The 23,650-nt window shown below is 46.1% G+C and overlaps 1 protein-coding gene across 1 annotated transcript; it reads left to right on the plus strand.

Annotated features, from left to right (window-relative positions):
• Positions 1-1,506: 1,506 nt before the first annotated feature.
• On the plus strand, positions 1,507-6,785 carry LOC128234297 (uncharacterized protein DDB_G0274171-like). Its single transcript, XM_052948461.1, has 4 exons — positions 1,507-2,428; positions 3,057-3,212; positions 3,588-3,620; positions 6,263-6,785. Exons 1-4 carry the CDS (start codon positions 1,675-1,677, stop codon positions 6,406-6,408), a joined length of 1,089 nt encoding a protein of 362 aa, XP_052804421.1. The 5' UTR covers positions 1,507-1,674; the 3' UTR covers positions 6,409-6,785.
• Positions 6,786-23,650: the final 16,865 nt, after the last annotated feature.

Below are 23,650 nucleotides of genomic sequence, written 5' to 3' on the forward strand. Positions count from 1 at the left end.
CCTGTGAATATCGGCTCTGGCAATAATTGTATCAATTTTTATACGAGTTTCTCTAACATGTTCGCATCTCGTAACGATTCTGTCAAGCGCATAAGTGACTAACAGAATAAAGCAACTGAGCATATAGTTTTTCTATGAAAACGAGTGAAATAAAAAACGACCTTACACTGAAGGCCGCCAACTTCACGCCGCTAGGCCGCTATCTTGGCGCCGATAGGCCGCCAACTTCGAGTCGCTAGGCCGCTTACTTTACGCCGCTAGGCCGCCAACTTCACGCCCCTAAGTGGCTATGTTTACGCCGCTAGGCTGCCAACTTCACGCCGCTAGGCCGCCAAATTCACGCCGCTAGGCCGCCAACTTCGCACCGCTAGGCCGCTAACTTCACGTCGCTAGGCCGCCAACTTCACACCGCTAGGCCGCCAATTTCACGCCGCTAGGCCGCCAACTTCACGCCGCTAGGCCGCTATCTTGGCGCCGCTAGGCCGCCAACTTCGAGTCGCTAGACCGCTAACTTTACGCCGCTAGGCCGCCAACTTCACGCCCCTAAGCGGCAAAGTTTACGCCGCTAGGCTGCCAACTTCACGCCGCTAGGCCGCCAACTTCACGCCGCTAGGCCGCCAACTTCGCACCGCTAGGCCTCTTACTTCACCTCGCTAGGCCGCCAACTTCACACCGCTAGGCCGCCAATTTCACGCCGCTAGGCCGCCAACTTCACGCCGCTAGGCCGCTATCTTGGCGCCGCTAGGCCGCCAACTTCGAGTCGCTAGGCCGCTAACTTTACGCCGCTAAGCCGCCAACTTCACGCCCCTAAGCGGCTAAGTTTACGCCCTTAGGCTGCCAACTTCACGCCGCTAGGCCGCCAACTTCACGCCGCTAGGCCGCCAACGTCTCGCCGCTAGGCCGCCAACTTCGCGCCGCTAGGCCACTAAGTTCACGCCGCTAGGCCGCCAACTTCGCGCCGCTAGGCCGCTAACTTCACGCCGCTAGGCCGCTAACTTCACGCCGCTAGGCCGCCAATTTCACGCCGCTAGGCCGCCAACTTCGCGCCGCTAGGCCGCTATCTTGGCGCCGCTAGGCCGCCAACTTCGAGTCGCTAGGCCGCTAACTTTACGCCGCTAGGCCGCCAACTTCACGCCCCTAAGCGGCTATGTTTACGCCGCTAGGCTGCCATCTTCACGCCGCTAGGCCGCCAAATTCACGCCGCTAGGCCGCCAACTTCGCGCCGCTAGGCCGCTAACTTCACGTCGCTAGGCCGCCAACTTCACGCCGCTAGGCCGCCAATTTCACGCTGCTAGGCCGCCAACTTCACGCCGCTAGGCTGCCAACTTCACGTAATTCCTGCGTTATTTAAAACAATCTATCAAATTCATCCCTGCATGTGTATTTGAAATAATTCAACGAGTTTTTATTGTTTTGTACAAATATTCAAGCTTATGATACCTACCGTATTTCTGTTTGTTAACATATTGTGACGCACAAACAAATCACACAAGAATACGTAAACGCAAAGGGGCACGTTATATTTTGTGCTAAATATAATTTAGTTTTGTTTGCTAATCATGTTTTACGTCTAACACGGTATTCGTGAACGTCAATCATTGCCACTTTAATAAGCATCCAGCCGTTGTGTCACCATTCATTACTTCTTTGATAAGCAGGCTTGTGCAATTAAAAATGAAACTCAAGTTTTGGATATATCTGTTCGTGGTTTTAACATTAGCACTATATGTAACCGCTAGACCGCAACAAGGCAAAGCGAAGGGGCTGGACAAAGGGAAAGTAGGCATAGGTCGGGGACGAGGACCACCACCCGGCCGTGGACTACCACCCGGCCGTGGACCACCACCCGGCCGTGGAAAGGGCAATAAAAAGCCGGGCAAAGGCGGGCGCGGTAGACCTCCCTTTATTTGGGACGGTGGACCGCCCGGTGATGGTGTCTCGCCTGACCCATGTGCTGAAATTCTGTGTCCACTACTAAGCTGTTCTGGTGGCGCAGACCCAGTGAAAAAGCCAGGCGAGTGTTGTTCCTCTTGTCCAACTCACCCGTGCGAGAACGTTCCTTGTGAATGGCCACTCTGTGGACCGGGCTTGGCACCAGCACGAAAACCAGGAGAATGCTGCCCTACCTGCCCGCCTGATCCCTGCGCGAGGGTTGCCTGTCCACTCCAGCCGCCTTGCCCGGGCGGTGCAAAGAGGGTGATGAAACCGGGAGAATGCTGTGAAACATGTCCGCCGGATCCATGCGCGAGAGTTGCTTGCCCCGTTATGGAACCATGTGCTGTCGGCACGATGCCAGTGACAAAGATCGGAGACTGCTGTCCCAGCTGCCCGGATGACTGTGCGGGTACAAAGTGCCCACAACGGGCCGACTGCCCCGGGGGAGTTGTTCCGATTAAGACGCCTGGCCAGTGTTGCCCTTCATGTCCGGGTAAATTGACATTCATTATGAATTTAGATATACTATTTTACAAGGTACACTTTCAAAGCTTCTTCCTCCAAACTTTGTTTTGATTTTTGAGTGTAAGTTTAAGCTCCTACGGCCTAAGGAAAAATAATCGTGTTTAAAATGTTTGAATGAAACTTTTTTTAAGTGCAAGTTGGGCTCATTTTTAATTGTTCAAACAAGCCAATCAGAGCCAAGCGTCTATTGCACTATATAACACTAATTGTCGTAATATGCAAACTGAATATATTAATTCCCTGGACCATGACGTCAAACTGAATGATAAACCTACATGAGTTTGATGATAACATGTAGTCGGTGATAGTAAATGTATGACGAGGTATCAAAACTTATTCTTGTGGTCGTTGTTGCTCCACTGGAATAAGTCCGTGTAATCAGTATTACATAAATACACAGAACAAATGATCCCCTTTTATTTTTGATATGTCTCACTTGATGAACTTAGTAAACTTTAACGTTTCCGGCAATTATACTTCAAGCTCGTAGAGGCAGCACCTTTCGGTTCTGACAAGAACTATTACAAATACAAAACATCAGGAGATAAGTTAGTAGTTATATTGTTATAATACTAATACTTATATTCTATGGACAGGCGCGCCCGGAAAGCCCGGTAGTTGCCCGGCGATGCCCCCCGACGTGATGTCCAAATGTATCATTACCGGCGACTTCTGTAAAAATGATGCCGAATGTCCCGACGACGACAAGTGCTGTAACGATAGCTGTGGACTCTCCTGTCAGCCGCCTGATGGTATGTAACGGCCGATTACGTTTTTTTCCCAGAATGTTGCTTTTCTCTTAAGTGGACGTTACTGAGGTGTTGACTGTTTACAAATCTAGTTATGAATCAACACCAAAATACGCGTATATATGAATGTATGAAAATAACATGACAGAGAATTTTTTTTCATATATAATGTTTAAGGAACATAGCATAGCATAGCATAAATTATTTTAACATTTATGTTGGCCGTTTTCGTGTGTCTATTTGTTTCCTCTTTTTGTGTTTTCCTGTATTTTGCGAGGTAGTGAATAAAAGATTAAGTTTTAACAATTCAATATTTTAGCTCTTTTGGTGCTGTGTGCTAGTGAACACAATAATCAACGTGTTTTCTTTTATTTTCAGGCTGCATTAAAAATGGAAAATCTTTTAATGAAGGTAAGGATTATAAAGACAAAGTATTTATGATCCAACAACATATTTGTGTTTTAGCTGACATACTTGTTTATACTTATTATTATACGGTACATCTTTTTAGAATGCAATTTAAGTATATGGTATTATATATACTGCAGTACGTTAAGAAGTAGTTCAGTATAGTTTACTAAAATCTAAAAGAAATACTAAATCCTCGGTAGCTCCATAGGGAACGCCAAGCACTATTGGCTGAACGGATGTTGCGTCCAACATCACCATAGCAACACGTTCTTGTCAGATGTATTACAAAATCTTAACAATATATACTTTATCAGTCAATTCGTTCTACCAAATACATTAAGCGACCAGGATTTGACTTGAGTAATTTTTGTGATATCGGGTCCTGAAGGGCTTTATGGCATATAAACAGGCGACAGTTTGAACAAGATTCAATTCCCACTCGTCCACAAAGATGTTGATACAGAAACCGTATGATTATTTCGCGACTGCTTTCTCATATAAATAAATTGAACTGTTATGAAACTCGATAGCATGTGTCAGTCATATTTTATCATTTCGAATCCAGATGATATCATACATCGTCTGTTTCAAAATGATTGATAGTAACATTTTATTTTCTACAACAAAAAGAAATAATCTGTCTATCTATGTATATCTTTATTATTAATAAAAGATTTTGGAAAACTTCAATTTGAATACAACATACATTTACAGCCAATGAAATTGCAGATATGCAATCATTAAGTACTATGCTTAATCATTAAGAATTTCAACTTTCGCCTGGTCCGCCTACTGCCGCCCATCCGATCGACACTTCCTGTGTCGGATTTTACGTTGACAATATGTTAGCCAATTAGGTTGTACTTTAAGAAAAGTTAGATGACTTGAAATAAAATCTTAATGATTCTTTTGGCTTAGCTTACTCCGCACAATTTTAGTAATAAAATTTTACTTTATTTCATCTACAAATTACATAATTAAGCTCTGTAAGACCTTATTTTACCCAGATCATATTCTTCCCACCTGGGAAAACTAGGATCCTATTCTTCGCAGCTGGGAAAAATAAGATCTCATTTGTCACACATTTCGAACATATATGTCTCAGCTCCTGGGAAATTTGTGATCGAAGCCGGGTTTTATGTACCATGAAATCACATTCCTCACAGGAAAAATTTGCATCATTTTTTTAGCAAAAAATGTAAATTTTACAACTGTGTCACATTTGTCACAGATTGCTATTTCCAGTATTGCAGATATATTTGCATATATATTCTAGTCATAAAGAATCGTTGATGATGTTGTTGTCGTTTCTGTTGTTGTTGTTGCAGTTAATTGGCTGCAGTTGTAGGCGCTGTGGCGGTTGTTGTAGGTATAGTTGTTTTGTTTTTTTATGTTGTTGCTGTACGAGTATTAGTGGTATAAGTAGGAATAGTATTGGTTCTTATAAAAGTTGGTGTATGCCTAGTAAAGGTAGATGGCATTGTGTTTGTTGTTGGGAGCTGTGTTGGCATAGACATATGTACCAGAAAAAGTATTTCCAACGCTTTCAACGGATAAACTTCGGAAAGGCAGTAAATACCGCAGTGCTAGAAGAGCTTCGGTTTAAAGATAGTTATGTTCCGAGCTTTCCTGATATGGTCGAGCATTTACAATAGTGTGACAATTCACCCTCGGGGACAAAATCCGACCAAGATAAATATAGAGAAAATTTTAGTTTTAAGAATTGGTGGTGGTGTTGTTGTTGTTATTGTTGTTGTAAGAATATGTTTAATTGTTTTTGTATAATGCGTAGTTTTAAGAATATGTGTTGTTGTTGTTGTTGTTGTTGTTGTTGTTGCTGTTGTTTGTTTCAATGGCGTAGAAGTGATTATTGTAGGTGTTCGGCGTTGCGGGACATATTATTTTAACTTCGGAGTTTGCCAAATATATAACGAATAACAAATCTAAGCCTAACGTTAAGCCAAATAACTCATTACATTAAGCATGCCCCTTTCAAAGAAGTACATATAGTTTTATATTGTTTTGTACATATCAGTCGGTCGGTTCTGCAGTTGCTGCTGCTGCCATAACCGCCTCCGCCGCCGCCACCAGCACCAGCACCATCCACTGCTAAACCTCCTCATACTTCTACTACCACCACCACTACTTATGATCATTGTTGTTGATGTTGATGTTGTTGTTGTTGTCGTCGTTGTTGTTGTTGTTCTTCTTCTTCTTCTTTTTGTCATCGACAAAATCTGTGAAGAATATGATTCTCTTGCTTACTACCAGTTTGGTCAATCATATATGTCACAGTTTGAAACTGTGAAGAATAGGATCCTTTTTTTCCCAGACCTGTGAAGAATATGATACGGGAATAGTAAGGTCCTACAAAGCTTCAACTAGATAGCAGATTACCCAGTTGCGCGATGATTCGATAGTAAAAACGGCCACTGCTGTTTGAAAATTGATGGTGTGTTTTTCTATCTAATGTTGTGACCTTCTTTTTATTCGACAAGCTAAAACTGATTATACTTTATCTCGGTAATCTTAACAATAAGACTTTATTTCATGAATTCTATTTATTGACATATTCCGCCAACAATTTGTTCAAAGTACCAAAAAAGTACATTTTTTCATTTTATATGTATCCGTTATTTTAGGGGAAGCAATGCCCAGCGATGACGCCTGTATTAGTTGCCACTGTAACCTGGGACAGAAAGACTGCACGGTCAAATTGTGCCCTGAACCAACTTGCGCTGTGCCCGTTAAATCGCCCGGTGTTTGCTGCGAGACATGTCCGCCATAAGTACGAACTAACATTGGGTCGAGTAGTTCATATCCATGTGACCAAGAAATTGGAGGAATGGTTAATATAATACATTTGTAGTCATAAAATTAATGATCTCGTTCTGGCCTGTTCAGTTTTGTTGTTGTGGTAAAAATGGCCACGGCAATTGCGACCTTCATGTATACCCTTTATTTTTCACTTATCTGTGATTAAACATATAACTTTATGGACATGTTAATTTAATTAATAGATATATCTTTTATTTCCTTCATAAATGGAGAGCATAACATATATACAACAGGTTCAGTTGGTACCAAAGTACATACAAATGTCAAATAATGCATGGTTTTATATATACAACAATGGACAAGATATAAACATACAAAATAAATGAACTGGTGTTGTTTTTTTAATTTGAGGGATGAATACACCTATATGTGCAAGGTCAGTGAAGATAACTACTCAATTATCACAACTCATATATAAATGAGTAATTGCTCGAGGTGTTTGGTTTATTTGTTTATAATTGCAGGGTTTTGGAACCTAGAGACGAAACCGAAATTCTAAATTCCATACTGCATAAGGAGAATCAAATGTAAACGATTTAATTTATATGGAAATACAAATGTGAAAAGCTTTTTTGTTTATAAGAGTAAAAACAATTTGAAGTTCTTTGTATTACCTTACTTCTTTCGAGTTATTATTGCTCGTATATATCATCAAGACTTCTGTATGTTGAATCAATAGTGTGGCAGACTAAGATTAAATGTTCAGATGAGTAGTCAATAAAAAATAGCAGTTAATACAGTCATTGAGCATTTAAAGAAGTAATAACAACAACAACGACACGAAATGCAATATAATGATGAGTATTTCATTCTTAGCAAACACGCTTTCATAAGAGGCGATATATGCACTGCCTTTATGTGTAAGTCCAGGTTATATTACGCAAATTCAAACATGTTTTTAAGCACCTTTGCTAAATCCCAACCAGACTATTTCAAATCTGACATTTCTGCCAAAATGTTCAATATATTGAGGCACTGTTCTCTCCCACTTAGAGTCATGAACTTTCTAAAATAAACCGCACATTTAAGGTCAAAGACATGTTCCCACAGTGTTTGCCTCACATGATCGATCTTATAACAGTAGCACATGATATGTTCTGGCAGGCTTTCACACATAAGATGACACATTTCACAGTTGCGAGAGTATTGTCTCGTCATAAATGAGGCACTTAATATATATGCAAAAAACTTAAGTTCATTAAAAATGAGCACATCGACAATAGTCTTGAAAAGGCCTTTTCGCTAACCATAAATTTGAATATTTCCCCGGTGTGATTATGTTTGGGGTGAGCCACAATGACTTAAGTTGGAGCACAGAGTCGAAAACGTTTTGCCTTTCCATTTTCAGCACCTTATATTGGAGAATACTTTTCCAAGCGTAGGAAGAGGGGAACGTACCGTAGTCCACGTCCTACACTATGTATTTATATAATGAATATTTCATCAATAAACGAAATACGTCCGGAACGAAGCCGACAGACTGTTTGTCACAATGGAGCTACTTGACAAGTCTATGGTTAAATATTTCCTTAGCCAAATATTTAGTCGGCATTCGACATATTTGGCCCAAAAATGTTAGTTTTCTATAGTTTATAAACACTTCGATAGGGTGAATCATCAGTGCACTAAATGCAAAATGGTTACTGGTGTTCAGCTTTATTTTCTGCATATGTTTAATGCAATACCTATGAGCTGTTTCGAGCTTTTGTATGTCTGATTTCGAGTAAAAGTACCATGTCTCGCAACCAAACAGAGATTTAGGCAATACGACACTCTCATAAACAGTCTTAAAAGTTAATGGAGACATCGACTTCGGATGAATTCCACTGTTGCAGATGTTGAGGTACGTGCCGCGAAGCTTGATACACGCAGCCTTTATGGAGCTTGTCGATGACAAAGTAGAGTTGCAAATTATTCCCAAATGTGTATACGCATCACATTCACTGATAAGTTCATTGCCCAGATGGAAAATGTGACATTGATGTAAACGATTGTTGAATTTTCGGCCTTGAGGATTTCCTTGTAGGACGTCGAAGCTTTCAGACGATAAATCCTTAGATCTTACATGGCTTTTTACTGCTGTATACATTTCTTTTACTGCAAGAAGTGTTGTATGATCCATGGTGGTTTGCAGAAGTTTGTAGAAAAGCCCATCGTGCCAGACGCGGTCAAAAGCTTGTCTCCCATCCAGAAAACAAAGATATACAGTTCAGGAATGTTCCTGGGCAAATAATAAGCTTTCATGTAGAGCAAAAGATGACATCAAACACCCTTACTGTTCTTGAAAACCACCCTGTTGGTTGTCAATGTTTGTAAGTAATTGGTCCTTGCATCGTTGCAAAATAATTATTTCAAAAACCTTTATGACCGACGACAGAGTGATGGCTCGATAGTTGTTGGGTTCGTCTTTTCTCATATTACCTCCCTTATACATAGTAGTTATTGTACCAATCTTCATAAACACCGGAATATGGGACAACCTTAACATAGAAGTAAACATATCAGCCAATACTGGAGCTATGATTAACCTTCCATAGATAAGGTGTTCATATAAAATCCCGTCACTTCCGCCTGCCTTGCACTTAGGTAAAGTTTGAATCGCACTGTCAACTACTTTTTCACTGATTTACTGAACTTATGAAATTGTTGTATTTGCGTATTTGATATTTATTTTTATTTTGGTTGTTAGTACTGTTTGCAAATTCTGTTATCAAAATGTGCCCGACAATCAGTTAAAGAGATGATACAGACACTAAATCGGCGGCTCGGAAGAGTTTAACTCTTCAAAGAATTTCGTTTGTCAACCTGGTTGTCTGGCAAGCGTAGTTTGAGGCTACCATATAATTCGTCACTTGAAGTGCAGCTTATATAAACTGTAGATTTATAAATAAATAAAATAAAAGGTTTGCAGGAGTTTGAGCACGCCTGTTCAGTAGATAGCTGCTCTTGAAACGTATTTTTTATGAAACATCACTGACGGCGGTATTCTGTTGTTGTTTTACTAGTGAAGTCGATTGACAGGTTAAAAGTGTTGCACTTTATCGGGAACTCATTTCAGGGATGAGGTGGAGTTAAAGCCACGATTACCCAATGCATTAGAAACATTTTAAACGCCAAGTTTTGCAAACAATAGTTCTAAAGGTAAAAACATAGCTTTCGTGATATTAAATGAGTGACATTATAAGCCTGCTCAACATAATGTCACTTAGGAGACCCTCTATGGTCAAACGCTACTGTGATTGGACTATACAGTTTTGCCATATCGTACTTTCATTTGTGTTTGTTTTTTTCTTTCTTTCTGGCTTCATACATTTCTAGAGTGGTTTAATGCCAGTCAACAGTTTCTCTCTTATTATTTTAATGGTTTAGTGTTTTTTAACCTGTTTGTTTAAACGTTTATATATTGTACCCGTAAAATCAGTAGAGAGGAAGAGAAAGCGTTATAATGAGTTTCGTGTTGTTACTTGATGTTTGTAGATTAAAATAAATTATGACATTTGTCTAATCACAGGACGTGTCCGTCACGACAAGACGTAGTTATGAAATTGAGTTATTTGCACGTTTATAATTGAACGTCAAGGAAATGGTAATCTTTGTAAGACATATGTTCAACGTAGAAGTGAGACCCATGCATGCGGCTCACTGTAGAAACTTTACAGGCGTTCGATATACGCCTAGGGTGATGCAAAAATGTTGTTGTTGTTTTTATTTAAATGCTTTACCCTGGTTAACTCTTTGACAATAATGATGAAAACAAATGCATACGATTTAGGAAGAGATAAAATAATATTGATATGTTGGCGCTATTTGAAATGGGGAATTTGTGGCCACGTAGCTATGAAATTAAAAAAATATATATTTGTATCTTTTTTATCTGTACCTTAAACATATGCTTTTTGTTGAAATCATGACAGTAAAATCAGTTAAAAAAATAATGCATTAACATTAAATACTTATTGATTACATCAACCTATATCGTGTGCCTTAAACAACACGAAACGTTAATTGGCTCCGTAATGCATATTTATTTTTAAAAAGAGCGACACGGAAAAGAGGCATACCAATTATCACAGCCACAGTAATCGGTCTTGAAAGACTTTTGAATATTGTCACTGATATCAAGTTTCATATGAACATCTCTAACGGTATTTGAGAAATGGTCAAGGTTAAAGTAACTGCATTAACACGACGACGCCGACCATGCCAAGACCATGGCAAAAGATATATCTTTATTAAGCTTAAAATTGTGAATATTACATTGTCCAAGAGCGGAAAGCGTGTCCACGTCACATCCAAGAGGTCATAGCGGAGAGCGTGTTTGCATCTCGTCCAAGAGTTCATAGCGGAGAGCGTGTTCGACTCTCGGGCAAGAGTTCATACCTGAGAGCGTATTCGCATCACGTCCAAGAGTTCATAGCTGAGAGCGTGTTCACATCACATCCAAGAGGTCATAGCGGAGAGCGTGTTCGCATCACGTCTAAGAGTTCATAGCGGAGAGCGTGTTCACATCACATCCAAGAGGTCATAGCGGAGAGCGTGTTTGCATCTCGTCCAAGAGGTCATAGCTGAGAGCGTGTTCACATCACGTCCAAGAGGTCATAGCGGAGAGCGTGTTCACATCACGTCCAAGAGGTCATAGCGGAGAGCGTGTTCACATCACATCCAAGAGGTCATAGCTGAGAGCGTGTTCACATCACATTCAAGAGGTTATAGCGAGAGCGTGTTCACATCACGTCCAAGAGGTCATAGCTGAGAGCGTGTTCACATCACGTCCAAGAGGTCATAGCGGAGAGCGTGTTCACATCATATCCAAGAGGTCATAGCTGAGAGCGTGTTCACATCACATTCAAGAGGTTATAGCGAGAGCGTGTTCACATCACGTCCAAGAGGTCATAGCGGAGAGCGTGTTCACATCACATCCAAGAGGTCATAGCGGAGAGCGTGTTCGCATCACGCCCAAGAGGTCATAGCTGAAAGCGTGTTTGCATCACGCCCAAGAGGTCATATCGGAGAGCGTGTTCACATCACGCCCAAGAGGTCATAGCGGAGAGCGTGTTCGCATCACGCCCAAGAGGTCATAGCGGAGAGCGTGTTCGCATCACATTAAAAAAGGTCATAGCGGAGAGCGTGTTTGTATCTCGTCCAAGAGTTCATAGCGGAGAGCGTGTTCGCGTCTCGTGCCAAAGGTCATAGCGGAGAGCGTGTTCGCACCACGTCCAGGAGGCAATAGCGGAAAGCGTGTTCGCATCACGTCAAGAGTTCAAAGCGGAGAGCGTGTTCGCATCTCGTCCAAGAGTTCATAGCGGAGAGCGTGTTCGCATCTCGTCCAAGAGGTCATAGCGGAGAGCGTGTTCGCATCTCGTCCAAAAGTTCATAGCTGAGAGCGTGTTCGCATCACGTCCAAGAGGTCATAGCTGAGAGCGTGTTCGCATCAGGTCCAATAGGCCATAGCGGAAAGCGTGTTCGCATCTCGTCCAAGAGTTCAAAGCTGTGAGCGTGTTCACATCACGTCCAAGAGGTCATAGCGGAGAGCGTGTTCGCATTTCGTCCAAGAGGCCATAGCGGAGAGCGTGTTCGCATCACGTCTAAGAGATCATAGCTGAGAGCGTGTTCGCATCTCGTCCAAGAATTCATAGCGGACAGCGTGTTCGCATCTCGTCCAAGAGTTCATAGCTGAGAGCGTGTTCGCATCTCGTGCAATAGTTCATAGCTGAGAGCGTGTTCGCTTCACGTCCGGGAGGCCATAGCGGAAAGCGTGTTTGCATCACGTCCTAGAGTTCATAGCGGAGAGCGTGTTCGAATCTCGTCCAAGAGTTCATAGCGGAGAGCGTGTTTGCATCTCGTCCAAGAGATCATAGCGGAGAGCGTGTTCGCATCACGTTCAAGAGTTCATAGCGGATAGCGTGTTCGCATCACGTCCAAGAGGTCATAGCTGAGAGCGTGTTCGCATCAGGTCCAAGAGGCCATAGCGGAATGCGTGTTCGCATCTCGTCCAAAAGTTCATAGCTAAGAGCGTGTTCACATCTCGTTCAAGAGTTCATAGCGGAAAGCGCGCTCGCATCTCGTCCAAGAGGCCATAGCGGAGAGGGTGTTCACATCTCGCCCAAGAGCTCATAGTGGAGAGCGTGTTCGCATCTCGTCCAAGAGTTAATAGCGGAGAGCGTGTTAGCATCTCGTCTAAGAGTTCATAGCGGAGATCATGTTCGCGTCTCGTCCAAGAGTTCATAACTGAGAGTGTGTTCACATCTCGTAGGAGAGGTCATAGCGGAGAGCGTGTTCACACCACGTCCAAGAGGTCATAGCTGAGAGCGTGTTCACATCTCGTCCAAGACGTCATAGCGGAGAGCGTGTTCGTATCACGTCCAAGAGGTCATAGCGAAGAACGTGTATACATCACGTCCAATAGGCCATAGCGGAGAGCGTGTTCGCACCACGTCCAGAGATCATAGCGGAGAGCCTGTTCACATCTCGTCCAAGGGTTCATAGCGAAGAGCGTGTTCGCATCTCGTCCAAGAATTCATAGCGGAGAGCGTGTTCGCATGACGTCCTAGAGGTCATAGCGGAGAGCGTGTTCGCATCACGTCCAGGAGTCCATAGCGGAAAGCGTGTTCGAGATACGTCCAAGAGGTCATAGCGAAGAGCGTGTACGCATCACGTCCAAGAGGCCATAGCTTAGAGCGTGTTCGCATCAGGTCCAAGAGGTCATAGCGGAGAGCGTATTCGCATCTCGTCCAAGAGTTCATAGCTGAGAGCGTGTTCGCATCTCGTCCAAGAGTTCATAGCTGAGAGCGTGTTCGCACCTCGTCCAAGAAATCATAGCGGAAAGCGTGTTTGCATTTTGTCCAAGAAATCATAGCGGAGAGCGTGTTCGCATCACATTAAAAAAGGTCATAGCGGAGAGCGTGTTTGTATCTCTTCCAAGAGTTCATAGCGGAGAGCGTGTTCGCATCTCGTGCAAAAGTTCATAGCGGAGAGCGTGTTCGCACTTCGTCCAGGAGGCCATAGCGGAAAGCGTGTTCGCATCACGTCAAGAGTTCAAAGCGGAGAGCGTGTTCGCATCTCGTCCAAGAGTTCATAGCGGAGAGCGTGTTCGCATCTCGTCCAAGAGTTCAAAGCGGAGAGCGTGTTCGCATTTCGTCCAAGAGGCCATAGCGGAGAGCGTGTTCGCATCACGTCTAAGAGGTCATAGCTGAGAGCGTGTTCGCATCTCGTCCAAGAGTTCATAGCGGACAGCGTGTTCACATCTCGTCCAAGAGTTCATAGCTGAGAGCGTGTTCGCATCTCGTGCAATAGTTCATAGCTGAGAGCGTGTTCGCTTCACGTCCGGGAGGCCATAGCGGAAAGCGTGTTTGCATCACGTCCTAGAGTTCATAGCGGAGAGCGTGTTCGCATCTCGTCCAAGAGTTCATAGCGGAGAGCGTGTTTGCATCTCGTCCAAGAGATCATAGCGGAGAGCGTGTTCGCATCACGTTCAAGAGTTCATAGCGGAAAGCGTGTTCGCATCACGTCCAAGAGGTCATAGCTGAGAGCGTGTTCGCATCAGGTCCAAGAGGCCATAGCGGAAAGCGTGTTCGCATCTCGTTCAAGAGTTCATAGCGGAAAGCGCGCTCGCATCTCGTCCAAGAGGCCATAGCGGAGAGGGTGTTCACATCTCGCCCAAGAGCTCATAGTGGAGAGCGTGTTCGCATCTCGTCCAAGAGTTAATAGCGGAGAGCGTGTTAGCATCTCGTCTAAGAGTTCATAGCGGAGAGCATGTTCGCGTCTCGTCCAAGAGTTCATAGCTGAGAGTGTGTTCACATCTCGTAGGAGAGGTCATAGCGGAGAGCGTGTTCACACCACGTCCAAGAGGTCATAGCTGAGAGCGTGTTCACATCTCGTCCAAGACGTCATAGCGGAGAGCGTGTTCGTATCACGTCCAAGAGGTCATAGCGAAGAACGTGTATACATCACGTCCAATAGGCCATAGCGGAGAGCGTGTTCGCACCACGTCCACAGATCATAGCGGAGAGCCTGTTCACATCTCGTCCAAGGGTTCATAGCGGAGAGCGTGTTCGCATCTCGTCCAAGAATTCATAGCGGAGAGCGTGTTCGCATGACGTCCAGGAGTCCATAGCGGAAAGCGTGTTCGTATCTCGTCCAGGAGTCCATAGCGGAGAGCGTGTTCGCATCACGTCCAAGAGGTCATAGCGGAGAGCGTGTTCGCATCACGTCCAAGAGGTCATAGCGAAGAGCGTGTACGCATCACGTCCAAGAGGCCATAGCTTAGAGCGTGTTCGCATCAGGTCCAAGAGGTCATAGCGGAGAGCGTGTTCGCATCTCGTCCAAGAGTTCATAGCTGAGAGCGTGTTCGCACCTCGTCCAAGAAATCATAGCGGAGAGCGTGTTCGCACCACGCCCAAGAAGTCATAGCGGAGAGCGTGTTCGCATCACGCCCAAGAAGTCATAGCGGAGAGCGTGTTCACATCACGCCCAAGAGGTCATAGCGGAGAGCGTGTTCACATCACGCCCAAGAGGTCATAGCGGAAAGCGTGTTTGCATCACGTCAAGAGTTCATAGCGGAGAGCGTGCTCGCTTCTCGTCCAAGAGTTCATAGCGGAGAGCGTGTTCGCATCACGCCCAAGAAATCATAGCGGAGAGCGTGTTTGCATTTTGTCCAAGAGGTCATAGCGGAGAGCGTGTTCGCATCATGTCCAAGAGACCATAGCGGAAAGCGTGTTTGCATCACGTCAAGAGTTCATAGCGGAGAGCGTGTTCACATCACGCCCAAGAAATCATAGCGGAGAGCGTGTTCACATCACGTCCAAGAGGTCATAGCGGAGAGCGTGTTCACTTTAATTCCAAGAGGTCATAGCGGAAAGCGTGTTCACATCACATTCAAGAGGTTATAGCTGAGAGCGTGTTCACATCACGTCCAAGAGGTCATAGCGGAGAGCGTGTTCACATCACCTCCAAGAATTTATAGCGGAGAGCGTGTTCGCATCTCGTCCAAGAGTTCATAGCGGAGAGCGTGTTCGCATCTCGTCCAAGAGTTCATAGCGGAGAGCGTGTTCGCATCACGTCCAGGGGTCCATAGCGGAGAGCGTGTTCGCATCACATCCAAGAGGCCATAGCTTAGAGCGTGTTCACATCTAGTCCAAGAAATGATAGCGGAGAGCGTGTTCGCATTTCGTCCAAGAGTTCATAGCTGTGAGCGTGTTCACATCACGTCCAAGAGGTCATAGCGGAGAGCGTGTTCGCATTTCGTCCAAGAGGCCATAGCTTAGAGCGTGTTCACATCTAGTCCAAGAAATGATAGCGGAGAGCGTGTTCGCATTTCGTCCAAGAGGCCATAGCGGAGAGCGTGTTCGCATCAAGTCTAAGAGGTCATAGCTGAGAGCGTGTTCGCATCTCGTCCAAGAGTTCATAGCGGACAGCGTGTTCGCATCTCGTCCAAGAGTTCATAGCTGAGAGCGTGTTCGCATCTCGTGCAATAGTTCATAGCTGAGAGCGTGTTCGCTTCACGTCCGGGAGGCCATAGCGGAAAGCGTGTTTGCATCACGTCCAAGAGATCATAGCGGAGAGCGTGTTCGCATCACGTTCAAGAGTTCATAGCGGATAGCGTGTTCGCATCACGTCTAAGAGGTCATAGCTGAGAGCGTGTTCGCATCTCGTCCAAGAGTTCATAGCGGACAGCGTGTTCGCATCTCGTCCAAGAGTTCATAGCTGAGAGCGTGTTCGCATCTCGTGCAATAGTTCATAGCTGAGAGCGTGTTCGCTTCACGTCCGGGAGGCCATAGCGGAAAGCGTGTTTGCATCACGTCCAAGAGATCATAGCGGAGAGCGTGTTCGCATCACGTTCAAGAGTTCATAGCGGATAGCGTGTTCGCATCACGTCAAAGAGGTCATAGCTGAGAGCGTGTTCGCATCAGGTCCAAGAGGCCATAGCGGAAAGCGTGTTCGCATTTCGTCCAAGAGTTCATAGCTCAGAGCTTGTTCACATCTCGTTCAAGAGTTCATAGCGGAAAGCGCGCTCGCATCTCGTCCAAGAGGCCATAGCGGAGAGGGTGTTCACATCTCGCCCAAGAGCTCATAGTGGAGAGCGTGTTCGCATCTCGTCCAAGAGTTAATAGCGGAGAGCGTGTTAGCATCTCGTCTAAGAGTTCATAGCGGAGAGCGTGTTCGCGTCTCGTCCAAGAGTTCATAGCTGAGAGTGTGTTCACATCTCGTAGGAGAGGTCATAGCGGAGAGCGTGTTCACACCACGTCCAAGAGGTCATAGCTGAGAGCGTGTTCACATCTCGTCCAAGACGTCATAGCGGAGAGCGTGTTCGCACCACGTCCAGAGATCATAGCGGAGAGCGTGTTCACATCTCGTCCAAGGGTTCATAGCGGAGAGCGTGTTCGCATCTCGTCCAAGAATTCATAACGGAGAGCGTGTTCGCATCTCGTCCTAGAGGTCATAGCGGAGAGCGTGTTCGCATCACGTCCAGGAGTCCATAGCGGAAAGCGTGTTCGAGATACGTCCAAGAGGTCATAGCGAAGAGCGTGTACGCATCACGTCCAAGAGGCCATAGCTTAGAGCGTGTTCGCATCAGGTCCAAGAGGTCATAGCGGAGAGCGTATTCGCATCTCGTCCAAGAGTTCATAGCTGAGAGCGTGTTCGCATCTCGTCCAAGAGTTCATAGCTGAGAGCGTGTTCGCACCTCGTCCAAGAAATCATAGCGGAAAGCGTGTTTGCATTTTGTCCAAGAAATCATAGCGGAGAGCGTGTTCGCATCATATCCAAGAGACCATAGCGGAAAGCGTGTTTGCATCACGTCAAGAGTTCATAGCGGAGAGCGTGTCCGCATCTCCGGCAAGAGGTCATAACGGAAAGCGTGTTCGCATCACGTCCAAGAGTTCATAGCGGAGAGCGTGTTCGCATCACGTCCAAGAGGTCATAGCTGAGAGCGTGTTCACATCACGTCCAAGAGGTCATAGCGGAGAGCGTGTTCACTTTAATTCCAAGAGTTCATAGCGGAAAGCGTGTTCACATCACATTCAAGAGGTTATAGCTGAGAACGTGTTCACATCACGCCCAAGAGGTCATAGCGGAGAGTGTGTTCATATCACATCCAAGAATTTATAGCGGAGAGCGTGTTCGCATCACGCCCAAGAGGTCATAGCTGAAAGCGTGTTCACATCACGCCCAAGAAGTCATATCGGAGAGCGTGTTCACATCACGCCCAAGATGTCATAGCGGAGAGCGTTTTCGCATCACGCCCAAGAAGTCATAGCGGAGAGCGTGTTCGCATCACATCCAAGAGGTCATAGCGGAGAGCGTGTTCGCATCTCGTCCAAGAGTTCATAGCGGAGAGCGTGTTCGCATCTCGTGCAATAGTTTATAGCGGAGAGCGTGTTCGCATCACGTCCAGGAGTCCATAGCGGAGAGCGTGTTCGCATCTCGTCCAGGAGTCCATAGCGGAGAGCTTGTTCGCATCACGTCCAAGAGTTTATAGCGGAGAGCGCGTGCGCATCACGTCCAAGAGGTCATAGCGAAGAGTGTGTTCACATCACGTCCAAGAGGTCATAGCGGAGAGCGTGTTCGCATCAAGTCCAAGAGGCCATAGCTTAGAGCGTGTTCACATCAGGTCCAAGAGGTCATAGCGGAGAGCGTGTTCGCATCTCGTCCAAGAGTTCATAGCTGAGAGCGTGTTCGCATCTCGTCCAAGAAATGATAGCGGAGAGCGTGTTTGCATTTCGTCCAAGAGTTCATAGCTGAGAACGTGTTCGCATCATGTCCAAGAGACCATAGTGGAAAGCTTGTTCGCATCACGTCAAGAGTTCATAGCGGAGAGCGTGTTCGCATCTCGTCCAAGAGTTCATAGCGGCGAGCGTCTTCGCATCTCGTCCAAGAGGTCATAGCGGAGAGCGTGTTCGCATCACGTCCAAGAGTTCATAGCGGAGAGCGTGTTCACATCACGTCCAAGAGGTCATAGCTGAGAGCATGTTCGCATAAGGTCCAATAGGCCATAGCGGAAAGCGTGTTCGCATCTCGTCCAAGAGTTCATAGCTGAGAGCGTGTTCACATCACGTCCAATAGTTCATAGCTGAGAGCGTGTTCGCAACTCGTCCAAGTGGCCATAGCGGAGAGCGTGTTTGCATCACGTCCAAGAGGTCATAGCTGAGAGCGGGTTCGCATTACGTCCAAAAGGCCATAGCCGAGAGCGTGTTTGCATCACGTCCAAGAGGATATAGCTTAGAGAATGTTCGCATCACGTCAAAGAGGTCATAGCGGAGAGCGTGTTCACATCACGTCCAAGAGGTCATAGCGGAGGGAGTGTTCGCATCACTTCCAAGAGGCCATAGCTTAGAGCGTGTTCGCATCAGGTCCAAGAGGTCAGAGCGGAGAGCGTGTTTGCATCACGTCCAAGAGTTCATAGCGGAGAGCGTGTTCACATCACGTCCAAGAGGTCATAGCGGAGAGCGTTCGCATCACGTTCAAGAGGTCAGCGTGTTCGCATCACGTCCAAGAGTTTATAGCGGAGAGCGTGTTCACATCATACCCAAGAGGTCATAGCGGAGAGCGCATTCACATCACATCCAAGAGGTCATAGTGGAGAGCGTGTTCGCATCACATCCAAGTGGTCATAGCGAGGGCCTGTTCACATCACGTCCAAGAGGTCATAGCGGAGAGCGTATTCACATGACGTCCAAGAGGTCATAGCTGAAAGCGTGTTCGCTTCACGTCCAGGAGGTCAGCGTGTTCGCATGACGTCCAAGAGGTCATAGCGGAGAGCGTGTTCACATCACGTCCAAGAGGTCATAGCGGAGAGCGTGTTCGCATCACGTCCCAGAGTTCATAGCGGAGAACGTGTTCGCATCACGTCCAAGAGGTTATAGCTGAGAGCGTGTTTGCATCACGTCCAAGAGGTCATAGCGGAGAGCGTGTTCACATCACATCCAAAAGGTCATAGCGGAGAGCGTGTTCGCATCACATCCAAGAGGTCATAGCGAGAGCGTGTTCACATCACATCCAAGAGGTCTAGCCTGAGCGTGTTCACATCACATCCAAGTGGTCATAGCGGAGAGCGTGTTCGCATCACGTCCAAGAGGTCATAGCGGAGAGCGTGTTCACATCACATCCAAGAGGTCATAGCTGAGAGCATGTTCACATCACATCCAAGAGGTCATAGCGAAAGCGTGTTCACATCACATCAATGAGGTCATAGCGAGAGCGTGTTCACATCACATCCCAGAGGTAATAGCGAGAGCGTGTTCACATCACCTCCAAGAGGTCATAGCGAGAGCGTGTTCACATCACATCCAAGAGGTCATACCGAGAGCGTGTTTGCATCACATCCAAGAGGTCAAAGCGAGAGCGTGTTCGCATCACATCAAAGTGATAATAGCGGAGAGCGTGTTCACATCACATCCAAGTGGTCATAGCGGAGAGCGTGTTCGCATCACATCCAAGAGGTCATAGCGAGAGCGTGTTCACATCACATCCAAGAGGTCATAGCCTGAGCGTGTTCACATCACATCCAAGTGGTCATAGCGGAGAGCGTGTTCGCATCACGTCCAAGAGGTCATAGCGGAGAGCGTGTTCACATCACATCCAAGAGGTCATAGCTGAGAGCATGTTCACATCACATCCAAGAGGTCATAGCGAAAGCGTGTTCACATCACATCCAAGAGGTCATAGCGAGAGCGTGTTCACATCACATCCAAGAGGTCATAGCGAGAGCGTGTTCACATCACCTCCAAGAGGTCATAGCGAGAGCGTGTTCACATCACATCCAAGAGGTCATAGCGAGAGCGTGTTCACATCACATCCAAGAGGTCATAGCAGAGCGTGTTCACATCACATCCAAGTGATCATAGCGGAGAGCGTGTTCACATCACATCCAAGTGGTCATAGCGGAGAGCGTTTTTGCATCACATCCAAGAGTTCATAGCGGAGAGCGTGTTCGCATCTCGTGCAATAGTTTATAGCGGAGAGCGTGTTCGCATCACGTCCAGGAGTCCATAGCGGAGAGCGTGTTCGCATCTCGTCCAGGAGTCCATAGCGGAGAGCTTGTTCGCATCACGTCCAAGAGTTTATAGCGGAGAGCGCGTGCGCATCACGTCCAAGAGGTCATAGCGAAGAGTGTGTTCACATCACGTCCAAGAGGTCATAGCGGAGAGCGTGTTCGCATCAAGTCCAAGAGGCCATAGCTTAGAGCGTGTTCACATCAGGTCCAAGAGGTCATAGCGGAGAGCGTGTTCGCATCTCGTCCAAGAGTTCATAGCTGAGAGCGTGTTCGCATCTCGTCCAAGAAATGATAGCGGAGAGCGTGTTCGCATTTCGTCCAAGAGTTCATAGCTGAGAACGTGTTCGCATCATGTCCAAGAGACCATAGTGGAAAGCTTGTTCGCATCACGTCAAGAGTTCATAGCGGAGAGCGTGTTCGCATCTCGTCCAAGAGTTCATAGCGGCGAGCGTGTTCGCATCTCGTCCAAGAGGTCATAGCGGAGAGCGTGTTTGCATCACGTCCAAGAGTTCATAGCGGAGAGCGTGTTCACATCACGTCCAAGAGGTCATAGCTGAGAGCATGTTCGCATAAGGTCCAATAGGCCGTAGCGGAAAGCGTGTTCGCATCTCGTCCAAGAGTTCATAGCTGAGAGCGTGTTCACATCACGTCCAATAGTTCATAGCTGAGAGCGTGTTCGCAACTCGTCCAAGAGGCCATAGCGGAGAGCGTGTTTGCATCACGTCCAAGAGGTCATAGCTGAGAGCGGGTTCGCATTACGTCCAAAAGGCCATAGCCGAGAGCGTGTTTGCATCACGTCCAAGAGGATATAGCTTAGAGAATGTTCGCATCACGTCAAAGAGGTCATAGCGGAGAGCGTGTTCACATCACGTCCAAGAGGTCATAGCGGAGGGCGTGTTCGCATCACTTCCAAGAGGCCATAGCTTAGAGCGTGTTCGCATCAGGTCCAAGAGGTCATAGCGGAGAGCGTGTTTGCATCACGTCCAAGAGTTCATAGCGGAGAGCGTGTTCACATCACGTCCAAGAGGTCATAGCGGAGAGCGTTCGCATCACGTTCAAGAGGTCAGCGTGTTCGCATCACGTCCAAGAGTTTATAGCGGAGAGCGTGTTCAAATCATACCCAAGAGGTCATAGCGGAGAGCGCATTCACATCACATCCAAGAGGTCATAGTGGAGAGCGTGTTCGCATCACATCCAAGTGGTCATAGCGAGGGCCTGTTCACATCACGTCCAAGAGGTCATAGCGGAGAGCGTATTCACATCACGTCCAAGAGGTCATAGCTGAAAGCGTGTTCGCTTCACGTCCAGGAGGTCAGCGTGTTCGCATGACGTCCAAGAGGTCATAGCGGAGAGCGTGTTCACATCACGTCCAAGAGGTCATAGCGGAGAGCGTGTTCGCATCACGTCCCAGAGTTCATAGCGGAGAACGTGTTCGCATCACGTCCAAGAGGTTATAGCTGAGAGCGTGTTTGCATCACGTCCAAGAGGTCATAGCGGAGAGCGTGTTCACATCACATCCAAAAGGTCATAGCGGAGAGCGTGTTCGCATCACATCCAAGAGGTCATAGCGAGAGCGTGTTCACATCACATCCAAGAGGTCTAGCCTGAGCGTGTTCACATCACATCCAAGTGGTCATAGCGGAGAGCGTGTTCGCATCACGTCCAAGAGGTCATAGCGGAGAGCGTGTTCACATCACATCCAAGAGGTCATAGCTGAGAGCATGTTCACATCACATCCAAGAGGTCATAGCGAAAGCGTGTTCACATCACATCAATGAGGTCATAGCGAGAGCGTGTTCACATCACATCCCAGAGGTAATAGCGAGAGCGTGTTCACATCACCTCCAAGAGGTCATAGCGAGAGCGTGTTCACATCACATCCAAGAGGTCATACCGAGAGCGTGTTTGCATCACATCCAAGAGGTCAAAGCGAGAGCGTGTTCGCATCACATCAAAGTGATAATAGCGGAGAGCGTGTTCACATCACATCCAAGTGGTCATAGCGGAGAGCGTGTTCGCATCACATCCAAGAGGTCATAGCGAGAGCGTGTTCACATCACATCCAAGAGGTCATAGCCTGAGCGTGTTCACATCACATCCAAGTGGTCATAGCGGAGAGCGTGTTCGCATCACGTCCAAGAGGTCATAGCGGAGAGCGTGTTCACATCACATCCAAGAGGTCATAGCTGAGAGCATGTTCACATCACATCCAAGAGGTCATAGCGAAAGCGTGTTCACATCACATCCAAGAGGTCATAGCGAGAGCGTGTTCACATCACATCCAAGAGGTCATAGCGAGAGCGTGTTCACATCACCTCCAAGAGGTCATAGCGAGAGCGTGTTCACATCACATCCAAGAGGTCATAGCGAGAGCGTGTTCACATCACATCCAAGAGGTCATAGCGAGAGCGTGTTCACATCACATCCAAGTGATCATAGCGGAGAGCGTGTTCACATCACATCCAAGTGGTCATAGCGGAGAGCGTTTTTGCATCACATCCAAGAGGTCATAGCTGAGAGCGTGTTCGCATCACGTCCAATAGGTTATAGGCGAGAGCGTGCTCGCATCACGCCCAAGAGGTCATAGCTGAGAGCGTGTTCGCATCACGTCCAATTGGTTATCGCGGAGAGCGTGTTCGCATCACGCCCAAGAGGTCATAGCTGAGAGTGTTTTCGCATCTCGGCCAAGAGGTCATAGCGGAGAGCGTGTTCGCATCTCGTCCAAGAGGTCATAGCGGAAAGCCACTTGTGATAATATATTTTTTCTATGGATACGAGTGAAATTAAATACGACCTTAACCTAAAATCAACAATTTTTTCTGTTTCTGTTATTCCTATTTGTGGAGTTTTATAAGTTCTTAATTTATTTTTCAACAGTTATTACCCAAAATAACAGCTGATGACGTAGCTGTCAGTTTTCTATTTCAGGTTGTGGAGCAAAAGTTCTTCGATATTTGTTTTGATAAGTATTACTTACTCGTTTTTAAGTGCAAACCATTTAAGATCATTAATAAATTAGCTTTTATTAATACATCTTCAAAATAATAACAGTTCATCGAAGTAATGTTTGTACATCTTGTTCACAGAGTTAGAATTTCTTAAATCTCTGTCAGTTTTTTTAACAATGTTCAATTGTATATACATTTCAATCAATGCTTTAATAGATGCTCATGATTTGCCTTAATTTTTATGACTGTTTTAA

The sequence above is a fragment of the Mya arenaria genome, chromosome 5 (genome assembly GCF_026914265.1).
Source record: "Mya arenaria isolate MELC-2E11 chromosome 5, ASM2691426v1".
In the NCBI taxonomy this organism is placed as follows: domain Eukaryota; kingdom Metazoa; phylum Mollusca; class Bivalvia; order Myida; family Myidae; genus Mya; species Mya arenaria.

What these genes read in the sequence shown, in the direction of transcription:
- LOC128234297 (XM_052948461.1), top strand. Translation starts at nt 1,675, where the DNA reads ATGAAACTCAAGTTTTGGATATATCTGTTCGTGGTTTTAACATTAGCA. An exon ending in GTGTTGCCCTTCATGTCCGG is followed by an intron (nt 2,429 to 3,056) that starts GTAAATTGACAT and finishes TTCTATGGACAG; the next exon opens with GCGCGCCCGGAAAGCCCGGT. An exon ending in TGGAAAATCTTTTAATGAAG is followed by an intron (nt 3,621 to 6,262) that starts GTAAGGATTATA and finishes CCGTTATTTTAG; the next exon opens with GGGAAGCAATGCCCAGCGAT.